This window comes from Annulohypoxylon truncatum (assembly GCF_022578515.1).
Source record: "Annulohypoxylon truncatum strain CBS 140777 unplaced genomic scaffold F4807scaffold_27, whole genome shotgun sequence".
Classification (NCBI taxonomy): domain Eukaryota; kingdom Fungi; phylum Ascomycota; class Sordariomycetes; order Xylariales; family Hypoxylaceae; genus Annulohypoxylon; species Annulohypoxylon truncatum.
Genome location: NW_025953813.1, coordinates 411,854 through 432,410, shown reverse-complemented (window position 1 = coordinate 432,410; position 20,557 = coordinate 411,854). Strand labels below are relative to the sequence as shown.

At 49.6% G+C, this 20,557-nt stretch overlaps 5 protein-coding genes across 5 annotated transcripts; 4 read left to right on the top strand and 1 right to left on the bottom strand.

Annotated features, from left to right (window-relative positions):
• Nucleotides 1-311: 311 nt before the first annotated feature.
• Nucleotides 312-1,913, top strand: F4807DRAFT_181093 (NAD(P)-binding protein). The gene is made up of 2 exons (XM_047993576.1): nt 312-663; nt 742-1,913. The coding sequence occupies exons 1-2, from the start codon at nt 631-633 to the stop codon at nt 1,615-1,617; spliced, it is 909 nt and encodes a 302-aa protein (XP_047852047.1). The 5' UTR covers nt 312-630; the 3' UTR covers nt 1,618-1,913.
• A 295-nt stretch (nt 1,914-2,208) lies between these two features.
• Nucleotides 2,209-3,922, bottom strand: F4807DRAFT_452868 (uncharacterized protein; the record flags this gene model as incomplete). The annotated part of the gene is made up of 6 exons (XM_048000383.1): nt 2,209-2,748; nt 2,818-3,026; nt 3,090-3,231; nt 3,325-3,424; nt 3,508-3,635; nt 3,707-3,922. The coding sequence occupies 6 exons, from the start codon at nt 3,920-3,922 to the stop codon at nt 2,209-2,211; spliced, it is 1,335 nt and encodes a 444-aa protein (XP_047852046.1).
• Nucleotides 3,923-6,616: 2,694 nt separating this feature from the next.
• Nucleotides 6,617-8,803, top strand: F4807DRAFT_452867 (FAD/NAD(P)-binding domain-containing protein; the record flags this gene model as incomplete). The annotated part of the gene is made up of 4 exons (XM_048000382.1): nt 6,617-6,731; nt 6,844-7,452; nt 7,537-7,611; nt 7,665-8,803. 4 exons carry the CDS (start codon nt 6,617-6,619, stop codon nt 8,801-8,803), a joined length of 1,938 nt encoding a protein of 645 aa, XP_047852045.1.
• A 6,508-nt stretch (nt 8,804-15,311) lies between these two features.
• Nucleotides 15,312-16,560, top strand: F4807DRAFT_180537 (oxidoreductase). The gene is made up of 4 exons (XM_047993575.1): nt 15,312-15,463; nt 15,516-15,767; nt 15,830-16,109; nt 16,177-16,560. Exons 1-4 carry the CDS (start codon nt 15,419-15,421, stop codon nt 16,434-16,436), a joined length of 837 nt encoding a protein of 278 aa, XP_047852044.1. The 5' UTR covers nt 15,312-15,418; the 3' UTR covers nt 16,437-16,560.
• A 1,947-nt stretch (nt 16,561-18,507) lies between these two features.
• On the top strand, nt 18,508-20,216 carry F4807DRAFT_434909 (uncharacterized protein). The gene is made up of 3 exons (XM_047998843.1): nt 18,508-18,576; nt 18,662-19,386; nt 19,443-20,216. The coding sequence occupies exons 2-3, from the start codon at nt 18,966-18,968 to the stop codon at nt 19,640-19,642; spliced, it is 621 nt and encodes a 206-aa protein (XP_047852043.1). The 5' UTR covers nt 18,508-18,576; nt 18,662-18,965; the 3' UTR covers nt 19,643-20,216.
• The last annotated feature ends 341 nt before the right edge of the window (nt 20,217-20,557 follow it).

Below are 20,557 nucleotides of genomic sequence, written 5' to 3'. Positions count from 1 at the left end.
TAACGTCGTCGCCCAGGACGTCGCCTCGATTAGGAAGGCTTCTAGGCTCGAGCACGGTCGTTGGAAGTTACCTAGCGCGGCGTGCACTACGTATAGAAGTAATTAGAAGCAAGGCGGGAGTGGATCGACCGAGGACGCGACCCTGCTCAGGTCCTGTTCCAAGGCCGTGGGAAGGGGAGACGACTCCGTCGGTGTGGATTTGTGACCAACAGCATCGCGGGTGGGCTTCAGGGCGTCCAATCACGCGGTACGGCTATGACAGACGTATTCCGGTGTGGTGGTTGTCGGGTCTATTAGGACGCCACTATCTCTCCCGAAGGCCTGGCAGACGCCTTTCCCTTCTCCGCCCCCATCCGGCAGAACATTATCTATTCGTAGGGGAGCGTGTATGTAAACGTGGCTGTGACATACATGTGTCATGTAGCATGCCTAAAATTGTCCGGAAAATAAATAAAAAAGATCACTACGTTATTCATTCAAAATCATTCAAATCTCCCGCCTCGCGCCTTTCCTTCGGGCTGAAAGGAACTCTCCATTTCCCTAGTAAATCCCGCCCGTGCGATCCCAGCCCAACCAAAGCGCAGTACCCAAACCAGAGCTATTTCATTCCTGTTTTTACTTTTTGTCACGATGACTACGATTAAGAAAGTCGCCGTAGTAGGGGTCTGTGAACCAAAAAAAAAAGCTCCACCCATATCCATTTGTCCGTTTAACAGCTGAGGCGCTGACTCTTTTGATTAGGCGACCGGGAAGATCGGCCGCCCAATCGTTGAGCGACTTTTGACTTCGAAACTCTTCGACGTGACTGTTCTCACGCGTGACGATAGTCGACGACGTGATTTCCCCGCAGGCGTCGCAGTCAAGAAGGTGGATTACGATTCTATTGAGTCCCTCCGCACCGCGCTCGAAGGCCAGGATGCGCTAGTTTCGGCCATGGCGTTCGAGGCCATTGACGAGCAGAAGAACCTCGTCGATGCGGCGGTTAGCGCCGGCGTCAAGAGAATGATCCCTTCAGAGTACGGGAATGACCTCATGAATCCCAAGCTAGCTGCTTTCCCCATCTATCAACCCAAGATAGCCATCAGGCAGCAGTGTGAGCAGAGAGTTACCGAGAACCCCTCATTCTCGTGGACTACGATTCATAACGCTTCCTTCCTCGGTCCAGACTGGACCCTGGACTTTATCGTGGACGTGAAGAATCGCACGGCGGATATCAAAGATGGCGGTGACGTACTCTTCTGCGCTACGACTTACGACGACATCGCCCAAGCCGTGATCGGCATCCTGACCCACCTAGAAGAAACGGCTAACCGACCGGTGAGGATATCGAGCGTCAACACGACTCAGAACGAACTGATCGCAATAGCCAAGGAGCTGGGCGCGACTGACGGCTGGAACCTGACGTATTCCGAAACGGAGAACTTGGAGAGTGAGGCTTTCAGACGTTGGGCGGAGGGTGACCATAGCGAGGAGACGATCGCCATGTTCATTAACCGAGCTTTCATCGGTAAAGGTTGGGGCGGGTATTTCCCCGTGCGCGACAACGAGCTGCTGGGGATCAAGGACATGGAAAGGGATGAGCTGAAGGCAATTATCAAAGCGGCCATTGACCGGTGATTCCGACCCTTGAAACAAAAAGGAAGAATGGTCTAGACTGGTTTAGATAATATGGATTGATGTTAAAATCAGTACCGATGTTTTAAGAATCCCTTCCCAGCACCACGGCACCGGGTCATCTCCCCCGTAGTTCATTGGTTTATATATAACACGTTGAATGCCATCGGTTTGCTCTGATAACCCGACTCTTGTAAATACACTGTCATAGCAGACGACTCCCTCAATACCTATACCTACTTACTCGGACAAAAAATGAAACCCTGGGTGCCTGCTCATTGGAGCGCCTTTTGCTCTCTTCCAGCCAAAGTTGCGAACGCTGAGAACGCTGAAAATAGACCGTCCCTGTCGAACCGGATTAGGTCTGGGACTCCCGCATAGAGTACTCCTGAGCTCCTATATACAATGGAAACACCGCTGAAAGAGCCGAAATAGTTCCAGTTCCCTTTTTTTATATCTCCTACACGTGATAGCGCCTCCGAATTTTTCTGCGCTGTTCCGTTTGCGCCAGCGAAGGGGGAGTTTTGCCGGGTATATTATGTTTTAACAATTCCATTAACTATAACCTTTTTTTTTCGTTTAAAATGTTTTTTTTTACATGCGGCCTTGGCCGGTATAGCTCGACCTTCGAGGGCCTCTGGCAAAGGAGAAGTTGCCGTGGTGCTGGTTCTCCTCGTCGCCGACGACGTGGCGGTTGTCCGGTAGGTCACTCTCGTCGCGCATTTCACTAACAACTTCGACTTCGACGTGCTTTCGGATGTTGTTGTTCGGGGCGGGAGAGCTGCCGTTGGTGCTAGTGTCGGTCCATCCCTTCAAGTCCTGCATCTTGACGTCGTCGACCATCCGCTCCTCGCTCTCGTTGAAGGTGATATTGGTGATGGGGTTCGCCGTAGGGGGACCACCGCGACGTCTCCAGGTGTTGTGACTGCCGCCGCCGAACGTGCGCAAGTCGCTCTTCGACTCCTTGTCGGTGAGCTTCTGCTGAGAGCGCATCGTTGTAAGAAGAGAGCCGAAGACGGGGCTGAGCCATGTCTTGATGAGAGGGAAGACCATGGGAAGGTTAGTGGTGATGACGGCGACGAATGTCTCTCGCACGGCCCACGATCCAGCTAGCTGGGCTCCATTGACGGGATCCTACGATGTGTGAGTTACTGCGTGGTACATGTCGATTCTGACGAATCAGACGGGAGGCGGCAAACTTACGGTTACAATGAGTGCGCATCGCAGAATGGCGCAAGCAACAACGAACAACCCTCCGCTGAAGAGGAGGATCAAGCCGAATTTCTTGACAGGCCTCAGGCTCGACTGCCAAAGCATGGGAACGGGAATCGAGATCAGATACAGGTCAGTGATCACGTTCATCGAGAGATAGACCCAGATGATCTGGTTCGAGATGGCGGGTTGGCAGGTGTCTTCGTGAATGTTAACGTTGATTCGATATCGCTTAGAGGTAAGGGGTAAGAAGGGATACATACTGCCAGGGTCAGGGTTGATTTGCCAGTAGAGGTGGAATGGGCGGCAAGCGAGGAAGAGGTTCATCAAGATGGTGACAAAACTCGCTCCCAGGAGGCCGAATCCGATGTAGATACGGATCAGGTAAGTCTTTTTTAACCCCGCCTATACATACACTCAGTAATAAGTCCTCCAATAGATCAATGAATAGATGGATGAACGAATAAGTGAATGAGTTGCGAATCAATGAAGTCTTACCGTTAATCGCATGTAAAAGACTAAGAGGGATGCCTTGAGTGACCAGAGGAGAACGGAGTAGGACGACCACCCGGCAAGTTGGATCTTGGAACCGATAACTCTGGAGACCAGTTAGCACACCGTTCTCATCCTCACTCGCCCCCATTCATTCTCATCCCGCCCCCATCACCCGGAAAGTCATACCTCGTCTTAAATTCTGCGCTGTCGGGAGATAACGCAGCTCGTTGAGCATCTGTCATACCATTGTTGGCTAACCCCTGAGCGACGTGTCCAACAGAGTACGCAAGACTGGTCTCGATGGCGTAAAATATCTACGCGACTATACGTTAACTCCACGAACGAATACACACCTCGCCTCATCAGGCGTGAGTTAAAGACTAACCGCTCCGATCCAGACTAAGTAATCGTCGGCCTGTAAACCTTTGAAACCCACAGCCTTTATACGAGCGTACGTCCGGAGCATCGTGACGACGATACCGATGGACAGAAGCGTCCAGGCCTCTATGGTGAACTGAAGCATGGCCGCGGCGGCAGCTTGTTGAGCGGCGGCGGCAGCAGCGGCCGCCGCTGGGTCGGCGCTTGTTGCGGCCGAAGACATGGCGAAAGAAACCGGCAGGCAGATAGAGAGCGTCGAGAAGGGAGCGGATCGAACGAGAGACTAAAGGACTAAGGGGACTAACAACTAGTGAGAGGAGTTGACTAAGTTGACTAGCGAAGACGACGAACGGATGAGACGGATGGCTTAGAGTATTTACCGTCCGACAGCTGAGCGGTTTCCCCGTGGCCGACTCGTATATAGTATAATGCTCTACGTATAATTTATTCACTATTTAGGAACTTAGAAGAGGACCGAAGAGGACCCTCGTTGTGAAAGGCTTTATGACTGGTCAATTCCACGATAGAGAGATCGGGGTATCAGCATGGGTTCGTTATGAACCTGAACCACAATTTGGCTGTATCGACCAGGGGCGGGCTAATCTCGAATCATTATCAGAGTGGATAGCCGATGGGTACCTGAGGGAGAGATCGACGTGGCTTCGAGCTCTATCTGGAGCTCGAGAGTGATTATCTCTCGTGTGACGGCGACGGTCACTTATTCAGACGATTCAACCGCATGATCACGTACGGGTATTATTTGCCTAGTAATGCAGGAACGGACAGATAAGTATGTGATATCGGCATCGACATTAGCAACATCGGCAACATCATCATCTCCCCTTATCCAAATCTTGGTAAGTAGAAGCTGCACCTCCAATATTACAACCCAAGGAGCCCCCTAGCTTCGCGTACTCGTCACATAAGCCCTAGAGCTCGTAGAGGTAAATTTCTGCCAATATTTTTGTCATCCCCATAATGTGCCGTGTCCTATGAGACGAAAATCGTCCCCGATTCTATGCATGAGGACATGCGCGGCTAAAGGTCACCGTTACATTCGCTCAGGGGCCGGTAAGTTAGCCTCTGCAAGTTTGCGGGACCGCCACGCTTCAGCCCCCCGGCCAAAAGAGAGCTCTGGACGCTCGGCGGGCTGGGCTAGCTGGGTCCCCCATTCGTAAGGCTTCGTGCCTCAGTCGATAGGGATGATAGGGTAGGGGAACCGGGTAAAGCTAGGGCAAAGCTCGGACAGGTAAAATAGATCATAAAAAAAAGTTCCCTTGACGATATTGAAGAACGAAGGAGTCGAATGCTCAGGGGGTGAGATGGGTAAGATGAGCGCAAGTAAGATGCGAATTATTGAAACAAACTACTTACCATAGTACGCTAGAAACGAGCGAAGAGGAGCCTCAGGAGGTAGGTAGGTCGGGAATTCTCCCCGGAATTCCTTTACCAATTCGGCGTTACTAGCTGCATGTACACCTAGGTAGCTATTCTGTAGCAATGTAGCTCGGACTTCTGCTTAATCTGAAGCTGTTATGCATGATACCCTATACCCTCCGAGATTTTTTCTATGCATGGATGTTGGAACAATCTAAGAATCTACGATTTGAGAAAATGAGATGGTGTGCTGTAAGCTGCATTACTTATATGCGAGTTGGCGCAAGCGAGAGATGGATGTAAGCGAATGATTGATATTGTCATTCTACCTACCTACGTTAGGGGGATGTATTGAGCCAACAGCGAATAAACAACGAATGAGCAGCGGATGAGCAGCGAGTGGATGGTGCACTAAATGAGCCAGACCACCAACGTTGATGACATACACGGACTAGCATCAACAGATTAACATAGCACCAACGACGCAAACCATACCATCTGGGGCCGCTTGGAGTTTGTTTTGATCAGTGATCAAACTGTCAAATCAATGGCGAATAGCGCTACGCGTCGCCACTGGCCAGAAATTGGTCATTGCTCTGTCAGTGTATCCCCCCCCTTCTGTCGTAAACTTCTGTCGTAAGACGGGTGCGGCCTGTGCCGATGGGGACGCTATGATACCTATGTAGTTGGAGTTGTATTAAGTATCTTGGATTTCGTGCATATCACAACAGTAAACTGGGGAACATTTCAGATTTAGCAGGCTATAATATGTCAGCTAATGTCAGGCTTGGAGCAGCGGTGGGGGCCTAGCAGGCCTGGGAGACGAAAAGGAGGGAATGGCGGTTCTTATGTATTGCGACGGCGGGACGGGCGAGGCCAGGCCAAGCCCCAATCAGGCAAGGGATCGGCCTGATCTTCTCGGCTGCCATACTAGTTTGGCATTGGTGGGTAATGTACTAGGTAGATTGGCATTTAGCAGCTCCCGCCAAGATTGTGGAGAGTTTCCGTTTAGAGAAGCATCTCATAATACCATAATCCGCATCCATACATACGTACCCATAACGCATCCGTACCAACTACGTGCGCCGTCGCCTGCTATCTGCGCATCCTTCGTAGTTTCGCTGCGCTGCCCCCCCAAGGAGCACCAGAGAAACGGCCCCCGTGCCCCCTTGCCTCGCACCGTACGACTACACGACGACTAAGATTAAGGCGGGCCGGCGGGATGGGGATGATACAAGCGAGGCCGTTTCTTGTTCAGTATGGCGAGAGTCTCGGCCTCCTACATACAGCGCTGGGGGCGTAAAGGAGGGAAGGGGGGGCCCTCAGACACGCTGTTTAATAGTCGTTTAATATGTCTCTGATAAGTCTCTGATATGCTTACCATTCTCTCGGCGTTTCGTACTTCCAAGTTTATCCTACGCATGCCCCTTCTCCCGCTTCCCCGGTTCTTCTCTAGACCAAGAGCGAAGTAATATCTAGTTGCATAGCGGTAGGGACGTCGGACAAAGACCGAGCGAGCCTTGTGTGTACACATATCGTCATGGCGAATACAACACCAACACCAACACCAACATTAACGGAAAAAAACGATACTACTATGAACGAGAACCAAAATATGACGATGGAAAAGCTAGACTGCGTCGTCATCGGCGCTGGTAAGCCTTACCCTTTCTCTTGTCTTATATCTTCCCTCTTCGTACGTGCCATCAGATGTATCGCGCACGACGATGAGATGAGGCTGTTAGTTGACTCGTTCCGGCCTCGTAGGTTGGTACGGACTGGCCGCCGCGAAGCAGTTTCACTGCACTCAGCCAGAATGCTCCTTAGCCGTGTTCGACTCGCAGTCCAGCTTGGGCGGCACGTGGGCCGACCATCGCCTGTATCCCGGCTTGAAGAGCAACAACCTGCTAGGGACGTTCGAATATCCCGACTTCCCCATGGACACGGCGACCTTTGGCGTCAAGCCTGGCGAGCACATGCCGGGTAAGGTTATCAATAGTTACCTGAAGGCGTACGCGACCAGGTTCGGGATCGCCAGCCTGGTCCGCCTCAACACTAAGGTCCTCGTCGCGGAACACCAGGACACCGTAGAAGGCGGCTGGGTCTTGACGGTAGCGAGCCCGGACCAAGGCGAGTCTAAAGTCTTCGCTCGCCGAGTCGTCTTCGCCACGGGTCTTACTTCGGAGCCGTTCTTGCCGCATTTCGAAGGCCAAGAAGAGTACGGCGGTAGAATATTTCACGGAAAGCAATTCCAAGAGAACGCCGACACGCTAAAGACGGCAAAGAGAGTGACGATCTTTGGCGGCACTAAGTTCGCCTGGGACGCCGTCTATGCCTACGCAACCGCGGGCGTCAAGGTCGACTGGGTTATCCGATGTACGTTTTGTTTTTTTGCTTTTTTATCACTTACCTTAGCCAATGCATGGCTCGATGACGACGTTAGCTAACCAAACCTGACAGCTACTGGTCACGGCCCGTGCTGGATCGCGCCATCATATGTGACACCGCTAAAGAAGTGGATTGAGAAGCTAGCTAGTAAGTCGTCGCAGCCACTGCTACGCGATCTAAGCCCTAACCGTTGCGAATAGACATCCGATTCCTCACCTGGTTCAGCCCTTGCGTTTGGGGCGACGTCGATGGCTACGCCGGCATTCGCGGTTTTTACCACGGCACAGCTGTCGGCCGGACGATCGTTAACTCTTTTTGGAAGGTCCTTGGCGGAGATGTCATCAACCTCATGGCCTACGACTCTCACCCAAAGACGGCTAAGCTGAAGCCCTGGACCGACGCGATGTTCACGGGGGCCAGCTTCAGCATTTTGAACTACGACACCAACTTTATGGATATCGTCAAGAGCGATCTCGTAAACGTCTATGTGAGCGAAATTGACCATCTGAGCCCTGGCAAGGTCCACCTTTCGGATGGAACCGAATTTGAGTCCGAGGCCCTGCTCGCCCACACTGGTTGGAAGCACGTCCCCACCATCAAGCTCCTCCCCGAAGGAATCGAGGGCGAGCTGGGCGTCCCGCACAGCCTGAGCGACGAGGCGCCGACAAGCGATCTCGCCAACGACCAGGCCTTGATGGAGCGGGCTGACAAGGAAATCCTCGAGAAGTTCCCGCGCCTGAAGGATCAACCCGTGTGGAACAAGAATTACATTCCCATGACGCAGCAGAAGGGCATCACAAGCACGGACGAGGTGACGCCGTACAAGCCGCTCACGCCGTACATGCTCCACCACTTCATCGTGCCGCCGTCCGAGCGCTTCCTTCGCGCCCGCGACACCGCGTTCATCGGCATCGTCTCTAACTTTAGCAACATGATCACGGCGCACCTGCAAGGTCTCTGGATCAGCGCCTACTTCGCCGGCAAGCTGGAGCGGGATCCGTCAGCATCTTTGGGTGACGAGAAGGCGATGGAGCAGTTACGTTACGAGACCGTGTTATATAACCGCTTCGGGAAATGGCGTTACCCGACCGACTGGGGTTCCAAGAACCCCAACTTCATCTTCGACGCCGTGCCATACCTTGACTTGCTGCAGCGCGACCTGGGTCTGAACATTTACCGCAAGAAGGGATTCTTCGGCGAGTTATACGACTCTTACGGCCCCGAGGATTACCGCAACGTCAACAGCGAGTGGGCGAGCAAGTACGGAGACATGAAGAAGCTCGAGTCTCTGGACGACAGCTTGAAAACTCTGCCGTCGGAAGAACCAAAGCTGAACTAGATTTTCTAGAATTTCTCTACCTAGATCTTTGTTTTGTACGGGCGCGCATGCGCGGAAGACGGTTCTACAAAAGGCTTGTACATCTATTTTGGGACGGCAGGGCTGGGGGTTCATTTCGCGATGATTGTGCTAGAGAAGCCCTCCCTTTTGCTTTTTTTCTATGTTTGGCTGCACGGTTGAGCTGGAGCGTCAGCGTGGTCTATTTTCTCTGTTAAAAAGTTTCTACATGTACCGTCATTTCCACGACTTGCTTTTTTCTTGAGTAGAAGCCAGAAGATACCCATAATTCGCCCAAGCGACCAGCACATAATGAGGCCCGGGCACGCATAATGCCCAGGCACTATTTCCTCGGTGCAATATTCTATACCTATGCAGCATATACTACACACATGTACATAGTTGTATCCGGCATAATCTCACATATTCACATACATGAGGATTCGCCCACGTGCATGACTATGTACTCGTACAGTGTATACTAATCGAACGAGGGAGATGATAAAAAATAGGGGCGGAGCTGAATACGCACTGTACTAAATGGACTATTATGCAGTAGGTATGTAGGCCGGAATGCAGACCATGATTAGACCATGATGTAGACCAGAATGTAGGCCAAAAACACGTGCTCGTCGTCTACAGCGTACCAAGCAACTCGAGCCAGTTATCTGGGTAATCCATACCTGTATACGCACAGCATCTACTGCAAAATAACTGCTCTACCCTGTCTAGTGCCAACTATTCTTTCGGTTTCTTCTATGCCATCCAAGTTTCTCGCCCTGTCCGGCTCGAAATCATACTATACCTCGAACCATCTCGATGTACCAAGCATGTCCTTGCACGCATGGACTACCGACGGCGCGGATCTTTCTGCGAGGCTTCTGCGAGGGATCTTTGGCGGCAGTTCGCCTACTAGTCTATTACCTATTACCTAGGTAGGTAGGTAGGTAGGTATGTTTAGTAGTCTACCTACTAAGTTTTAACCGTAGTCTACTACATAGTAGCTGGTGTCTCGCCATTCCCACGAGCTAGCGAACCGTTCCGCCTGTTAGTCGAACGACAGACGAACGCCGGCGAATTACTGTACAGTACTCAGTGAGCTAGGGATACTAGATAGTTAAGCCGTATGCGGGTGACGAACCCGTCGTGTAACCGGCCCATACCATCCCCTATTTGGCAGGCGTCTTCAATTCCCATAATTCTCCATGCAGCTAGGTAAAACAAATAGTGCTACACTAAAACACGGGGACTAACGGGACCTTTATTAATTTAAACTAATTCGAAGAATCGTGCGCCGTCGAAACGCCGTCGTCTCACGACGGGCGTGGCAACTTTGCCCTATTATTATAATTGCATTGAAGATCATTGAATGTTTTAAAGTCGCCATTTACTTCCGCCTATGCCGTGGGGGGGCGCCTGGGGTGTCCCTGGGAAGCCCGGGGAGACAGGGACGCGGAGCCGGGGTGGAATATCAAACTCCACACCGCATCGTAATGGCGTTTGCCGAGTCCCTCCGCCCCTTTTTTTTCTTACTCTAATTACCCAGATTATGTACTAGCTAATTGCATGGATACCTCTACACGAGCCCGAGGTTGGCACGTCGACCACCGGGGAGACCAAAATAAGGCAGCTGTAAGGGTTAGTTTTGGCAAGCAAGGAGCTGGCAGGGCAGACAAGGCAAGTTTCGCAAGGGTCCTCCAGGGTCTTCCAGCAGAAAAATTTCTGAAGTTCTAGATCCTGTTGATCGGTGACCGACGAAAGAATCCATGCTCGTTACTACGAATTGCGTGTTATCGCCATGGGCTTAATCTCGATTTTGACCCTCTTGATCTTTTCCAGTCCGGTACTTACGACTAGGGCCCTACTTACGACCCTTCGACTTCAGTCGCGCAAGGGTTCCAGATAGATTGAACTGATTAAGTCTTCAGGGTTGTTCGGCCGAATACGGCGTCGTTAGGAGCTGAGTATGTAATGTAACCGCACCATTCCAGAACATCGGTATTGGGGTTCTGTGCGGTCTTTTTCCCTATGGAATGTTTTTTTCCCGACCGTTGGGTTCTCGAAGGAAGCTTGACCTTGTGACTACAGAATGGGCATGACACGTAGCCCAGGTAGCCGTAAAGAAAAATCGCCTCCGAACGGTCGGGTCAAAGGGAAAGTAGAGAACCGTTAGAAGCCAACTGAACACATCATACCCGACATCATACATCTTACCTAGCACATTCATAGATACAGTAGGGGATGACACTATTGAACCCAGCAAGAAATCATCCAAGGTAAAAACTCCAACCTAGTCGACGTGCATGTAGCTAACGAGCAATTAGGATAGGTTCCCGATTAGGGGAGCATCGAACATGAAGCCATCACATGGTGACCCGAATTCGTCGTTTCACGAAACGATCGACGACGACATATATCAATTGGCACATTTGAAACTCGATACGTGATAGGCGACCAATGGAAGCGTCTGCGCCGATATTACAAGATATTTGCCACATGCGAAAAGATGAATTGCATTGGAGCCTCGGGTTCGAGTTTACGCCATTGGAAGCCTCGTCGCATCCCCCCTCAATCACCGGTTCATGAACGACGTCCTTGTTTCTTTTCGCTTGGGCGGGGAGTCTGACCGGTTTGTTGACCAAGAGGCGCATGGAGTCTAAGACTCCAGATGTCTCCCTCGATGCTGCGCGCATAGCAAGTCTGCATTAGAAGTCTGCATTAGCCAGCGAATCTATTGAAGTCGGTCTAGACATGGCCAAGCATTGTTGGAGACAATCAACATTCTAATCGTTTTAATCATTTCAATCAGCGTCAAGCGCGCTTCTATGGGTGTCTAGGGACTACCTAGTAATTAACATGCCTCACTAGCATTTGGCTCTCCCATTTACCTGGTCCCGTTTGCTTTAATCAACATCGCTAACGTCATCTCGAAGTTGTTAATTTAGACCTAAGTCCGAAGCAGCCGACCATGTGAGCGGGAGCGTCCGGCCTCCCTCCCCACGTGGTAGGTCGTTCTAGTTGGAACTATTTCCTGGTTAAGCCCTACGAACGAGTCAAATCCAATCAATCTAGCGATAGCGGAGTGACCCATTGACGAACGTTGGTTCGAGCACGTCGTTGGTTAACTTGTAATTGTCTCAAGTAGGCTACCGGACGGCCGTGGAGAAAGCAATAAACACGCAAACCAACGAGGTGACAGAATTTGGACAGCTCTGACAGCTGTGCCGCACAATATTGACTGATTTCGTCCGTCTTCTGTCTCAGTAAGACTAGCAGACTAGGTCATGTTGCCTATTTCAGCACCCTACACACCCACGATGCCCACGAGAGAATAGATCTACGGCTCCACTCCACACTACGGCATACGTGAACCCTTCGTAGATAAGCCATGGTTCTATTCCGTACGGTCCAATCTCGTCGATCATGATAGGACATTAGACGAAGAGCCTCAAATCTGACGTACGAATTATGAAACGTCCAGCGCCCTTCTACCAATAAACATATGACCACATGATGCAGTTGGAATTGGATGGATCTTACCTAATATTTAATATTTACATTCAAGGCGGGAACCAACAGCGACGTTGGAAATAGATTCTTTGTTTTTTCTTTATTTCCTATCCTTCCCCCCCTCCCGTTCTCCATGGCTTACTAACTAACAATGAACGAATCCAATTATTGCTGACCCCCTTTTCCCTCGGTGAGCCGCTATTAGGGGCTATCACCAATACTATCACTTAATAATCTTAATTGTACATACGATTGATGCAGTCAAAACAATAACAAAAGCTGCTCAACGTGACAAGTCAGATTCGATCCGATGCATTGTTTCATAGACTAGAATCGAGATGACTCGTCTGAATCTAATTCGCATTCTCCTTCCCGTGCGCCATCCCGTACGCCATGATTATTTGCATCTCCGACGTGATGTGATTGTGTAATCATCATCCCGACCGGTGGCGTCGAGAACAGAACAGGTACCGGTGTTCTCATCACAATCACAATCGTGGAATTTCTCCTTAATTTCGCGACGTTCTGCCGCTCCGCTCACACCTATCGGGGATTTTTGCCAGGTGCCGCTCATCTCCGGACTGTTGTGAACACGAAAATACGAAGACGCGGAATTTATCTGCTTACTTTTTCCCACAACTACTGGTCAGCGAATTATCGAACCTCCATCTGCTTCATGCAGTTCATGTAAGTGATTACATTATGTATATGTATGTACTCAGATGTATGCATGCGTGTTGTGCGGCAGCCCCTTAACTGCCCCTATTAGATGCGTCCTGTTGCAGTAACTCCGATATCTCCAGAGCCCCGGAGTTATCGGGTTTAGATTAACCATTTCGGGGAATCGAATCGCCAAAATCAGGGGCTCAGGAGTTGGCTATGGTGGTCCGCCTTCATACCTCGAGCTGGAAATCGCTATACGAGAAAAGTATAGACATCATTGAAGTCAAAGGATCTAGTTTTTGTCGTCGTCCGTGAAATACTACTCATCTGATGCTTAGGTGGGTAGGTGGTATCTATTCCCCTAGATCGCCTGCGCCGGCAACCACCCTATCCAACTTCTCTTGTCGGCGCGAAAGCTACCTGTAAAGCTAAATGCATATGGATGTCTCAATAGAAGTATGGAATGGGCGTTGAAAGCATACACAAAAGCCACAGGTTCCATCTCTGCAGAAATCAGCAGTAGTGGCTTGCTATATCCATTCCTCCAGTCCAGCATCAGATTTTGCGCCACCGATCTGTCATGAGACCACGGCACGCGGTTCGTCTCGTGGATAAATATAATATACCGACTCCGCAAGATCGACATATCGCTGACCGTCTGAAACATGTCTAGCAAAAGAGGCACGGAAAACAGTAATCCGTGATTAGATGCAGAAAAGACAAAATCGATTCTTGCTACCATTTCGAGGTATGGAAGCACGGCACGGATGGCGTTCTAGCATGGGCCTTTTGCTTCTTTCAAACTTCACGTCGGACTTACTTCAGTTCGGTTTGTGTGTGGCGCGGCTTGCCATTGACGTCAACCATAATCGCATCTCACGACGAAGGATGAGCGTTGGCGTTCCAATTAGGAGTTCAAGACTTGTATGCATGTCTGTCTTGGTAGACTCCTTCTCCGGGTATGCTGTAATAGCTACGAAGCCGTAATCGTAACTCCTGCATCTTCGAGAATCTCAATTAGAGCTCGGAACAATTCAGCTCCACGCGGAGACTCTGTGGGCTGAAGATCAACAAATGGACCGTGCAATCGCGCATGAATGCCGAGTCGCGTGTCAACCGTTTAATTAACTACACGAGAGATCTTCTTAAACTTTGGCCTAAGCCTCGATGTTGAAGTGGATTCAACTTTCAACTTACACTACTGCGTGTCTTCCATCCTTCACTTTTCGATATCGAAAAGGCTGAACGGTTATACGCCTTACCGCGCCACGCTGGATTCGCCGATCACTTCCAATATGCTTAGCTAGGCCTTAGCAATGTCTTACGGGCTATCGAACCTGTACGCCGATACCTTATGCTAGGCCTTCTAGTGCTTGTCCATCTTAGCTCTCTTATCGAAGTTCCTAATCCTCGTGGCAGAACCTTAGCTCAACCGTCTTCCGCTTCTCTAGCCCGACAACATGTTCCCTAACTTCATAGTTTGCTCTTCAACAGCCTCCGCGTCTTCGCCCGGTAGTAGTCTCAGTCTCGGCAGGCGCGAGACACGCGCCAACTCGCGTGCCGAAATCAGCCTTAAGTCGTGGGACATATCTCGAAAAGCCACGACACGATCGACACGCAGAATTGGTGGCGTTGTCTTACTGGTCAAGCGATAACAGCTCGATAGGTCGGATGGTTGAGCCATTTAGGCTTGAGAAGGTTGGTGAGAGCTTGAGTAATCCTTGACTCGTCTTTCATAATCCAGAGAGAATACCGAGAACTAGAACGAGCACTAGAATTGGAGTAGATAGGTAACTTTGTGTGGATGAATCCTATAACCTGTGCTGCAACGCTCCCGTATACAACTCAACGATACTAAGCTGAGATCGGGGAATCAAGCGTCTCGAGGTGAATGACGAAAGGGCAGCCAGCCATCAGTACTGAACCTGGCGAATGGTCTACCTAGGCACAGACTTTTTCGTAATTATAGGTACCAATGTCGTTGCGTTGCACCTTTACAGCTCGCGGGATACGTTGTAGCGACATTCTTCTTGCTCTCCTCAATCCACGATTTGGAATAGCAAAACACTTAAACTGCCTGGTGAGAACTCTGAGCCCAATGATCGATCATAATTGCATTTTTAAAAGGCCCAAAATGACGATTGGTCGTCGGATCGAGGGATCTAAGAAGCTAGGAAGTCTAGGTAATAAATGCCACACGATGGAATATACGAGTTTTGCATATAAATAATGGGGTTTGGGAGCAAAACGATGTTATAGTGAATGTGCCCCTGTCACGATTCCCCGCCTGTAATCCCCTATATACCTAACTGATATCTGATGACGCGTAAAGCCGTTTAGAGCGGCGTCTGTGTGAATTTGATCTCAGACTGGTGAATTATCCATGATATATTCTGATTGTATTGCCTATGTAGGTACCTAACCACTACCAAACTAACTGCGATAATGATTAGCAGCACACAGCTCGATGGCATTGCCCTTATCGTAGGGGTAAGATATCGCGCCTCGGCAGTTGTTCTTAGAAATCACTAACAAGATATAGTCAGGCAGCGGGATCGGTAGGGAAGCAGCATTTTCTCTTGCCGAGGCCGGTGCAAAAGCTGTAGTATTTGCAGACAAGAACGAGGGCACAGCAAAGGCTTCCTCCGATGAAAGTAGAAAGTATGCGAGCAACAAAGACTACCAGACTATGACTTTCAAGATGGATGTCCAGGACGACAAGTCCGTGCAGGATATGGTGGATTTCGTGGTTAAAGAATTTGGCCGTATCGACTACGCCGTCAATGCTGCCGGAGTAAGAAGAACATATCACATGTTGCGCTGGTTCTATTCGAACTAATTATTCTCCCTACTAAGGTTGACAATGGTCGTCACGCACCCATCGCCGAGACGAACGTTGACAATTTTGACCGTGTCATGAACATCAATACCCGCGGCAATCTGATTTGCGTGCGCGCCCAGGTGGCAGCAATGCGCAAACAGGAACCGAAGACTTGGTCCAGTAGAAATGGTACTCGTGATATCGGGCGTGGAGTCATTATTAACCTCGCATCCGCCAACTCGTTCGTCGGCCTTCCTGGAAAGGGTTCCTACACCATTTCAAAACACGCGTTCATGGGAATTACCAAAATGGCAGGTAAGTGTTTCAGTCCCAAACTCAGCATGCAAAGAACCCATCGGAAGTGATAATTGACGCCTTGTAGCTCTTGATCACTCTCCAGAAGGCATCCGAGTCAATGCCGTGTGCCCGACCTGGGTACGGACGCCGTTGCTAGACGAGGAGCTGAGGAAGAACCCTGAGGTCCAAGGCATGATCTCTGCTATCGTACCCATAAAACGTGCAGCCGAATGTGAGGAGGTATCGGATACCATTGCATTTCTATGTAGTCCAGCTGCGAGCTACATTAATGGCGCTAGTTTGCTCATTGATGCTGCTGTGACTACCACGGTGCGCCTATTTTAATCGGGGGTTATTGATGTGACTGTTTATTATAATGTACCCCTTTTCCAATGGAATGTTGGACAGGGGCGTTGGTTTAAATGAACATAAGCAACCACTTAAGAAGAAACATTCCACGCCAATTCATTGCTATATGTGAAGTGGAATAACTATAAGAAAATTGTCCTAATTGAGGTTAATATTCACGTTTGGACGGCTTGAAAATGGCCATAAGGTACTGAGCTTCCGGGTACCTTTCACCTCGCCTGAGCGAGGAAGCCTCTCGCGTTTCATGAAAATGGAAAAGGACAAATCATTGCGCACAAGAAGCGATAACCATGGTAAACATGTTATCGATGCTATCAGTGATGGCAGCTAACACGCGCCATCGCTGTTCCGCGGTTAAACTTAGAAAGAAATCGCCCCCGAATCCATAAACGGCTTGCCGAACCGCACTTCTCGACATTTTAGGCAAGAACTTAGCCATTTAATCGGTCAAATCGTTCAAGAAAATGCTGTTGGATATCGCCAGTGCGAGCGTGATACCACCCACCTAGGCGATGCTGATGAAAGCTACTGCGAATCCGGCTTGAGAAAAGGCCTACACCAAAGGCGGCCAATACGGAATACCCGTAAATACGGGCCTCGAATCGTGTTCACGTCGATGTGTCTAGAAGCGTGCTGCTGACTAGAGCGATCGCCGAATTGACTAGATACCACGGCATGTAGTATTCCACTTGGGCCATGACGACTCCGTTCAGCATGACTGAAAAGCTAGGGGCAGGATAAACGGAAGAAGCTGGACTCCGTTTTCACCGCGGACTCGGCCTTAGCGTACTGGGAGTAGAGGAGAATAAAATAGATGGGGACCGTGACGACGACTTGTGCGCTAGCTATTGGAGCGAACAAGACGTCCATCTCCCAGGATTTTATAAGTGAAATAGGGAAGAGTTGGTTTTTGGGTGTGACAAATAGGGGAAAATGTTGCTGAAATTCGAAAATAACTTAGAGGACGTCTGTAGCAACGAACAGACGAGTTGTTTGGCCGCTGCGGCACTGAGCACTGTTCCGACCAAGTCCAGACTCCTCGTCCGCGACGAAAGACCGATACCTCGTCGAGGATCAGCTCCTGGTAAAAGAAAGAGGTAGACCGGGGCAGCAAGGCCTCCGATGCATATGTTGATGTAGAATAATCATCTCCATGTCGCAGAACTGTCAGTAAAAGCTCCTCCGATTATAGGGTATATGCCCATTCCCCCGACGCCACAGATAGCCCGCCCACCAACGAGTGTATTGAGTGACGGAGCAGCTCCGCGAATCGCAAAGCTGGCTTCGAACATGATTAGGTTTAAGACGAAGGGTACTTTGTCACGAATTGAGGTAATTGACCCCTATTTTCTTGTTAGAGCTCGTGTCGATAATGGGAGCCATAATCTCGATGGACTAGTAGGAAACATACCAGAATAGTTCGTGGCGACTGCCTTCGAAACAAATGCTACCTAGGGAAATCCAGGACAGCTTCTTTATGTGCCCTGATGTGTAAATGATGTTCTCTTGAATATTGGCGACGACGGTGCTGTCGAGCGCGAAAAGGAACAGGGCTGCCAGTAGGGAGAAAATGACAAAGGACCAACACAGAGGCTTCAACACTCGAGCCTGTACGTCTTCGAGCGGTGGTAACCCTACATTAGTTTTCGAATTCTGACAATCTAAACTTGCTTCTTCTTCCCAGAACGGAGGTGATCTGTTATATAAGAAGGGTCCTTTTCTAGAGTGGACATGATGGGATCGGATTCTTGAATACCTTCGCTATCAACGTCGAAACAATGATTCGGCGAGACTTGAGGATACGACCAAACGTGATTCTATATGATTTACTCCTTATCCAGGTACATACTCAGGTAGATGTTTTCGGGTTGCGATAGCTGAGTAGATGTGAGCACAGGCGCTCGCAGCTCAAGCACAATTCATAGGTAGGTAATGACCACACTTGGTATCGCGAGGTGTAGACACATCATGACCCACTAACTGGGCATAATATGCAGTTAGCCTAGGGATACCCATACTCAGCTCATCATTCATTTTTGAAAGTAGAGTATATGATTTTGAGCTATTGTAGCTTTCAGGTCTTATAGGTCGCCATTTCTATAACACAGCTTACATTGTAAGTTACCCCTTGCATCCAATTGAGAAATCCAACAACTTGATTGAAAAAGAGAGAAGTCCGCTGACGATATCGACAATTTCAGCGGCGTTTATGCCAAGTATCTAACGGATAGATAGCCCAATGTCCTTATGAAATAAACAGTTACACATAACATTGAATTGTAGTTGAATTAGAGTTAGAGTCGTCGGTGAGAGAAAAAGTCAATCCCTAACCCAGTCCGGTTTAAGCCATCGCGCTTCAGAGGGCGAGGACACTAGTCTAGCGGCTAGCTTAGCCCTAACAGAAATTTCCTATCCCCTAGTTGAGCCGGACAAAGCTCTACTTCCAAGCTTTGTTACCCACCAATCCACCTAACCTATCCATCCGTCCATCCATCTATTGCGGCAATGCGCTCACACCCCTACACACCGCCGCCCCCACTCCCCCCGCTACTCAGCGACCTCTCCACGTATCTACCTAACAGCGACCGTAGAGATGGTGTGAGTGGCACTGAAGTAGGCCTGTCCGACCTAGATCCCGACACGAGCCGCCTGCTGCCGGAGAAGCGGAGACAGCATCGCGTGCGCGTCCAAGGCCGGCTAGCGCCCGTGCGCAGCGTGTCTATCGCGAACTTAAGGTCGCCCCCGCTACGGGATGCATCAAATAGGGGATTCGATGAGGCGGTAGGTGGCGCATTGCCCAGGAGGCGACGGAGTGAGGATGATGACGCGGGAGGCCGGGGGGACGAGACGGGCGAGGAAGAGGTTGAAGTCGAAGAAAGGGATACGCAACTTAGGGGGTATGGGATCGGTGGAAGGGGGAATATACGTAAGAGATGAGATCCTAAGTAGCTTAACATCGCGTACCTGCTAACGTTCCAGTAGGCCGACCTACGGAGGTTATAGGGACCTCGTCAAAAACATCACGATCTATATCCTCACTCTTCTCAAGTTCGGGCTCTGGCTCTGGCTCCGGCTCGCGCTCGCCGCGTGTGGTTTCGGGTTCAAATATAGATAAGAGGTGGACTTTCTCGGGGTTGTTGAATCGTATTGAAGAGCGGAGGTGGAAGGAAAGGAATACTTAGACGATAGATATGGCGTTGGTGGGTTTGCATTTTGGGATGGCGGCTTAGATTAAAGTAAGACCTCGTACGCAAGTTCATTGCCGAGTACGACTACAGACTCCCAATGGGTGTCTTGATGTATTTCGAGGATTATATAGGTATTGGGGTTCATTTCGGAATAGATCGCTCGGAGACCAATTCACTAAGGGGAGATCCGCATGAATCTATCAATCCATAAAACTGACTTATGATTGCTACGATAAATACCGAAAAGGCAAAAACAACAAGGAAAAACATTATATAGTCCAAGGTAGTGAACGAAAACCAACCAGACAGGAAGAAACTTGATGAAGTACCCACCAGGTACTTGCGGTTAATCAATTGTGGCCCTGGATTTTCGAGGTTAACGAACAATGGCAACAAGCTTCTCTGATTATTGGGATCGAAATTCGGGGTATAGCCTCATTCATAATATCATAGAATGAGGTCAAGGGCAATGAATGACCAACCCCTAAAGCTCGGAGTCGACTTTGTAAGACGGAAGATCCACGGGAAGCATTAGTGATATTTTAATATTGTAGCGGTGAGTCACACCGAAAAGACCGTTCAGGAGTAAGTTCACTTCTTAAAATGATCTTGACTTCCAGTATTAGCTTAATGGATATATTCTCAAATAAGACTGGTGAATATAGGAGGAGAAGCATAATTTACGTATATTTTATTGACACTCTCATAACTCTAGCTTCCCCTACCCTTCACGTCCAGTGTGTTCTCCATCTAGACGGATCCTTTTCCAAAAGGTGCCATGGGAGACGTATTGCACGGCCTATAAATGAAGCTATGGGTATCATCTGTAAGCTTTTACATCTTAATCGCCTATAATATGGGCTACCAACTTTCAGATCATATAGTTGGCACCGGTCTAGTGTATAGTAT

Excerpts from the sequence above, each read along its gene's own strand:
- F4807DRAFT_181093 (XM_047993576.1), top strand. The coding sequence starts at position 631 with ATGACTACGATTAAGAAAGTCGCCGTAGTAGGG. Across the intron at positions 664-741 it reads AGAAAGTCGCCGTAGTAGGG|GCGACCGGGAAGATCGGCCG; the intron begins GTCTGTGAACCA and ends TCTTTTGATTAG.
- F4807DRAFT_434909 (XM_047998843.1), top strand. The coding sequence starts at position 18,966 with ATGCGCTCACACCCCTACACACCGCCGCCCCCACTCCCCCCGCTACTC. Across the intron at positions 19,387-19,442 it reads CGGTGGAAGGGGGAATATAC|GCCGACCTACGGAGGTTATA; the intron begins GTAAGAGATGAG and ends ACGTTCCAGTAG.
- F4807DRAFT_180537 (XM_047993575.1), top strand. The coding sequence starts at position 15,419 with ATGATTAGCAGCACACAGCTCGATGGCATTGCCCTTATCGTAGGG. Across the intron at positions 15,464-15,515 it reads GCATTGCCCTTATCGTAGGG|TCAGGCAGCGGGATCGGTAG; the intron begins GTAAGATATCGC and ends AACAAGATATAG. Across the intron at positions 15,768-15,829 it reads ACGCCGTCAATGCTGCCGGA|GTTGACAATGGTCGTCACGC; the intron begins GTAAGAAGAACA and ends CTCCCTACTAAG.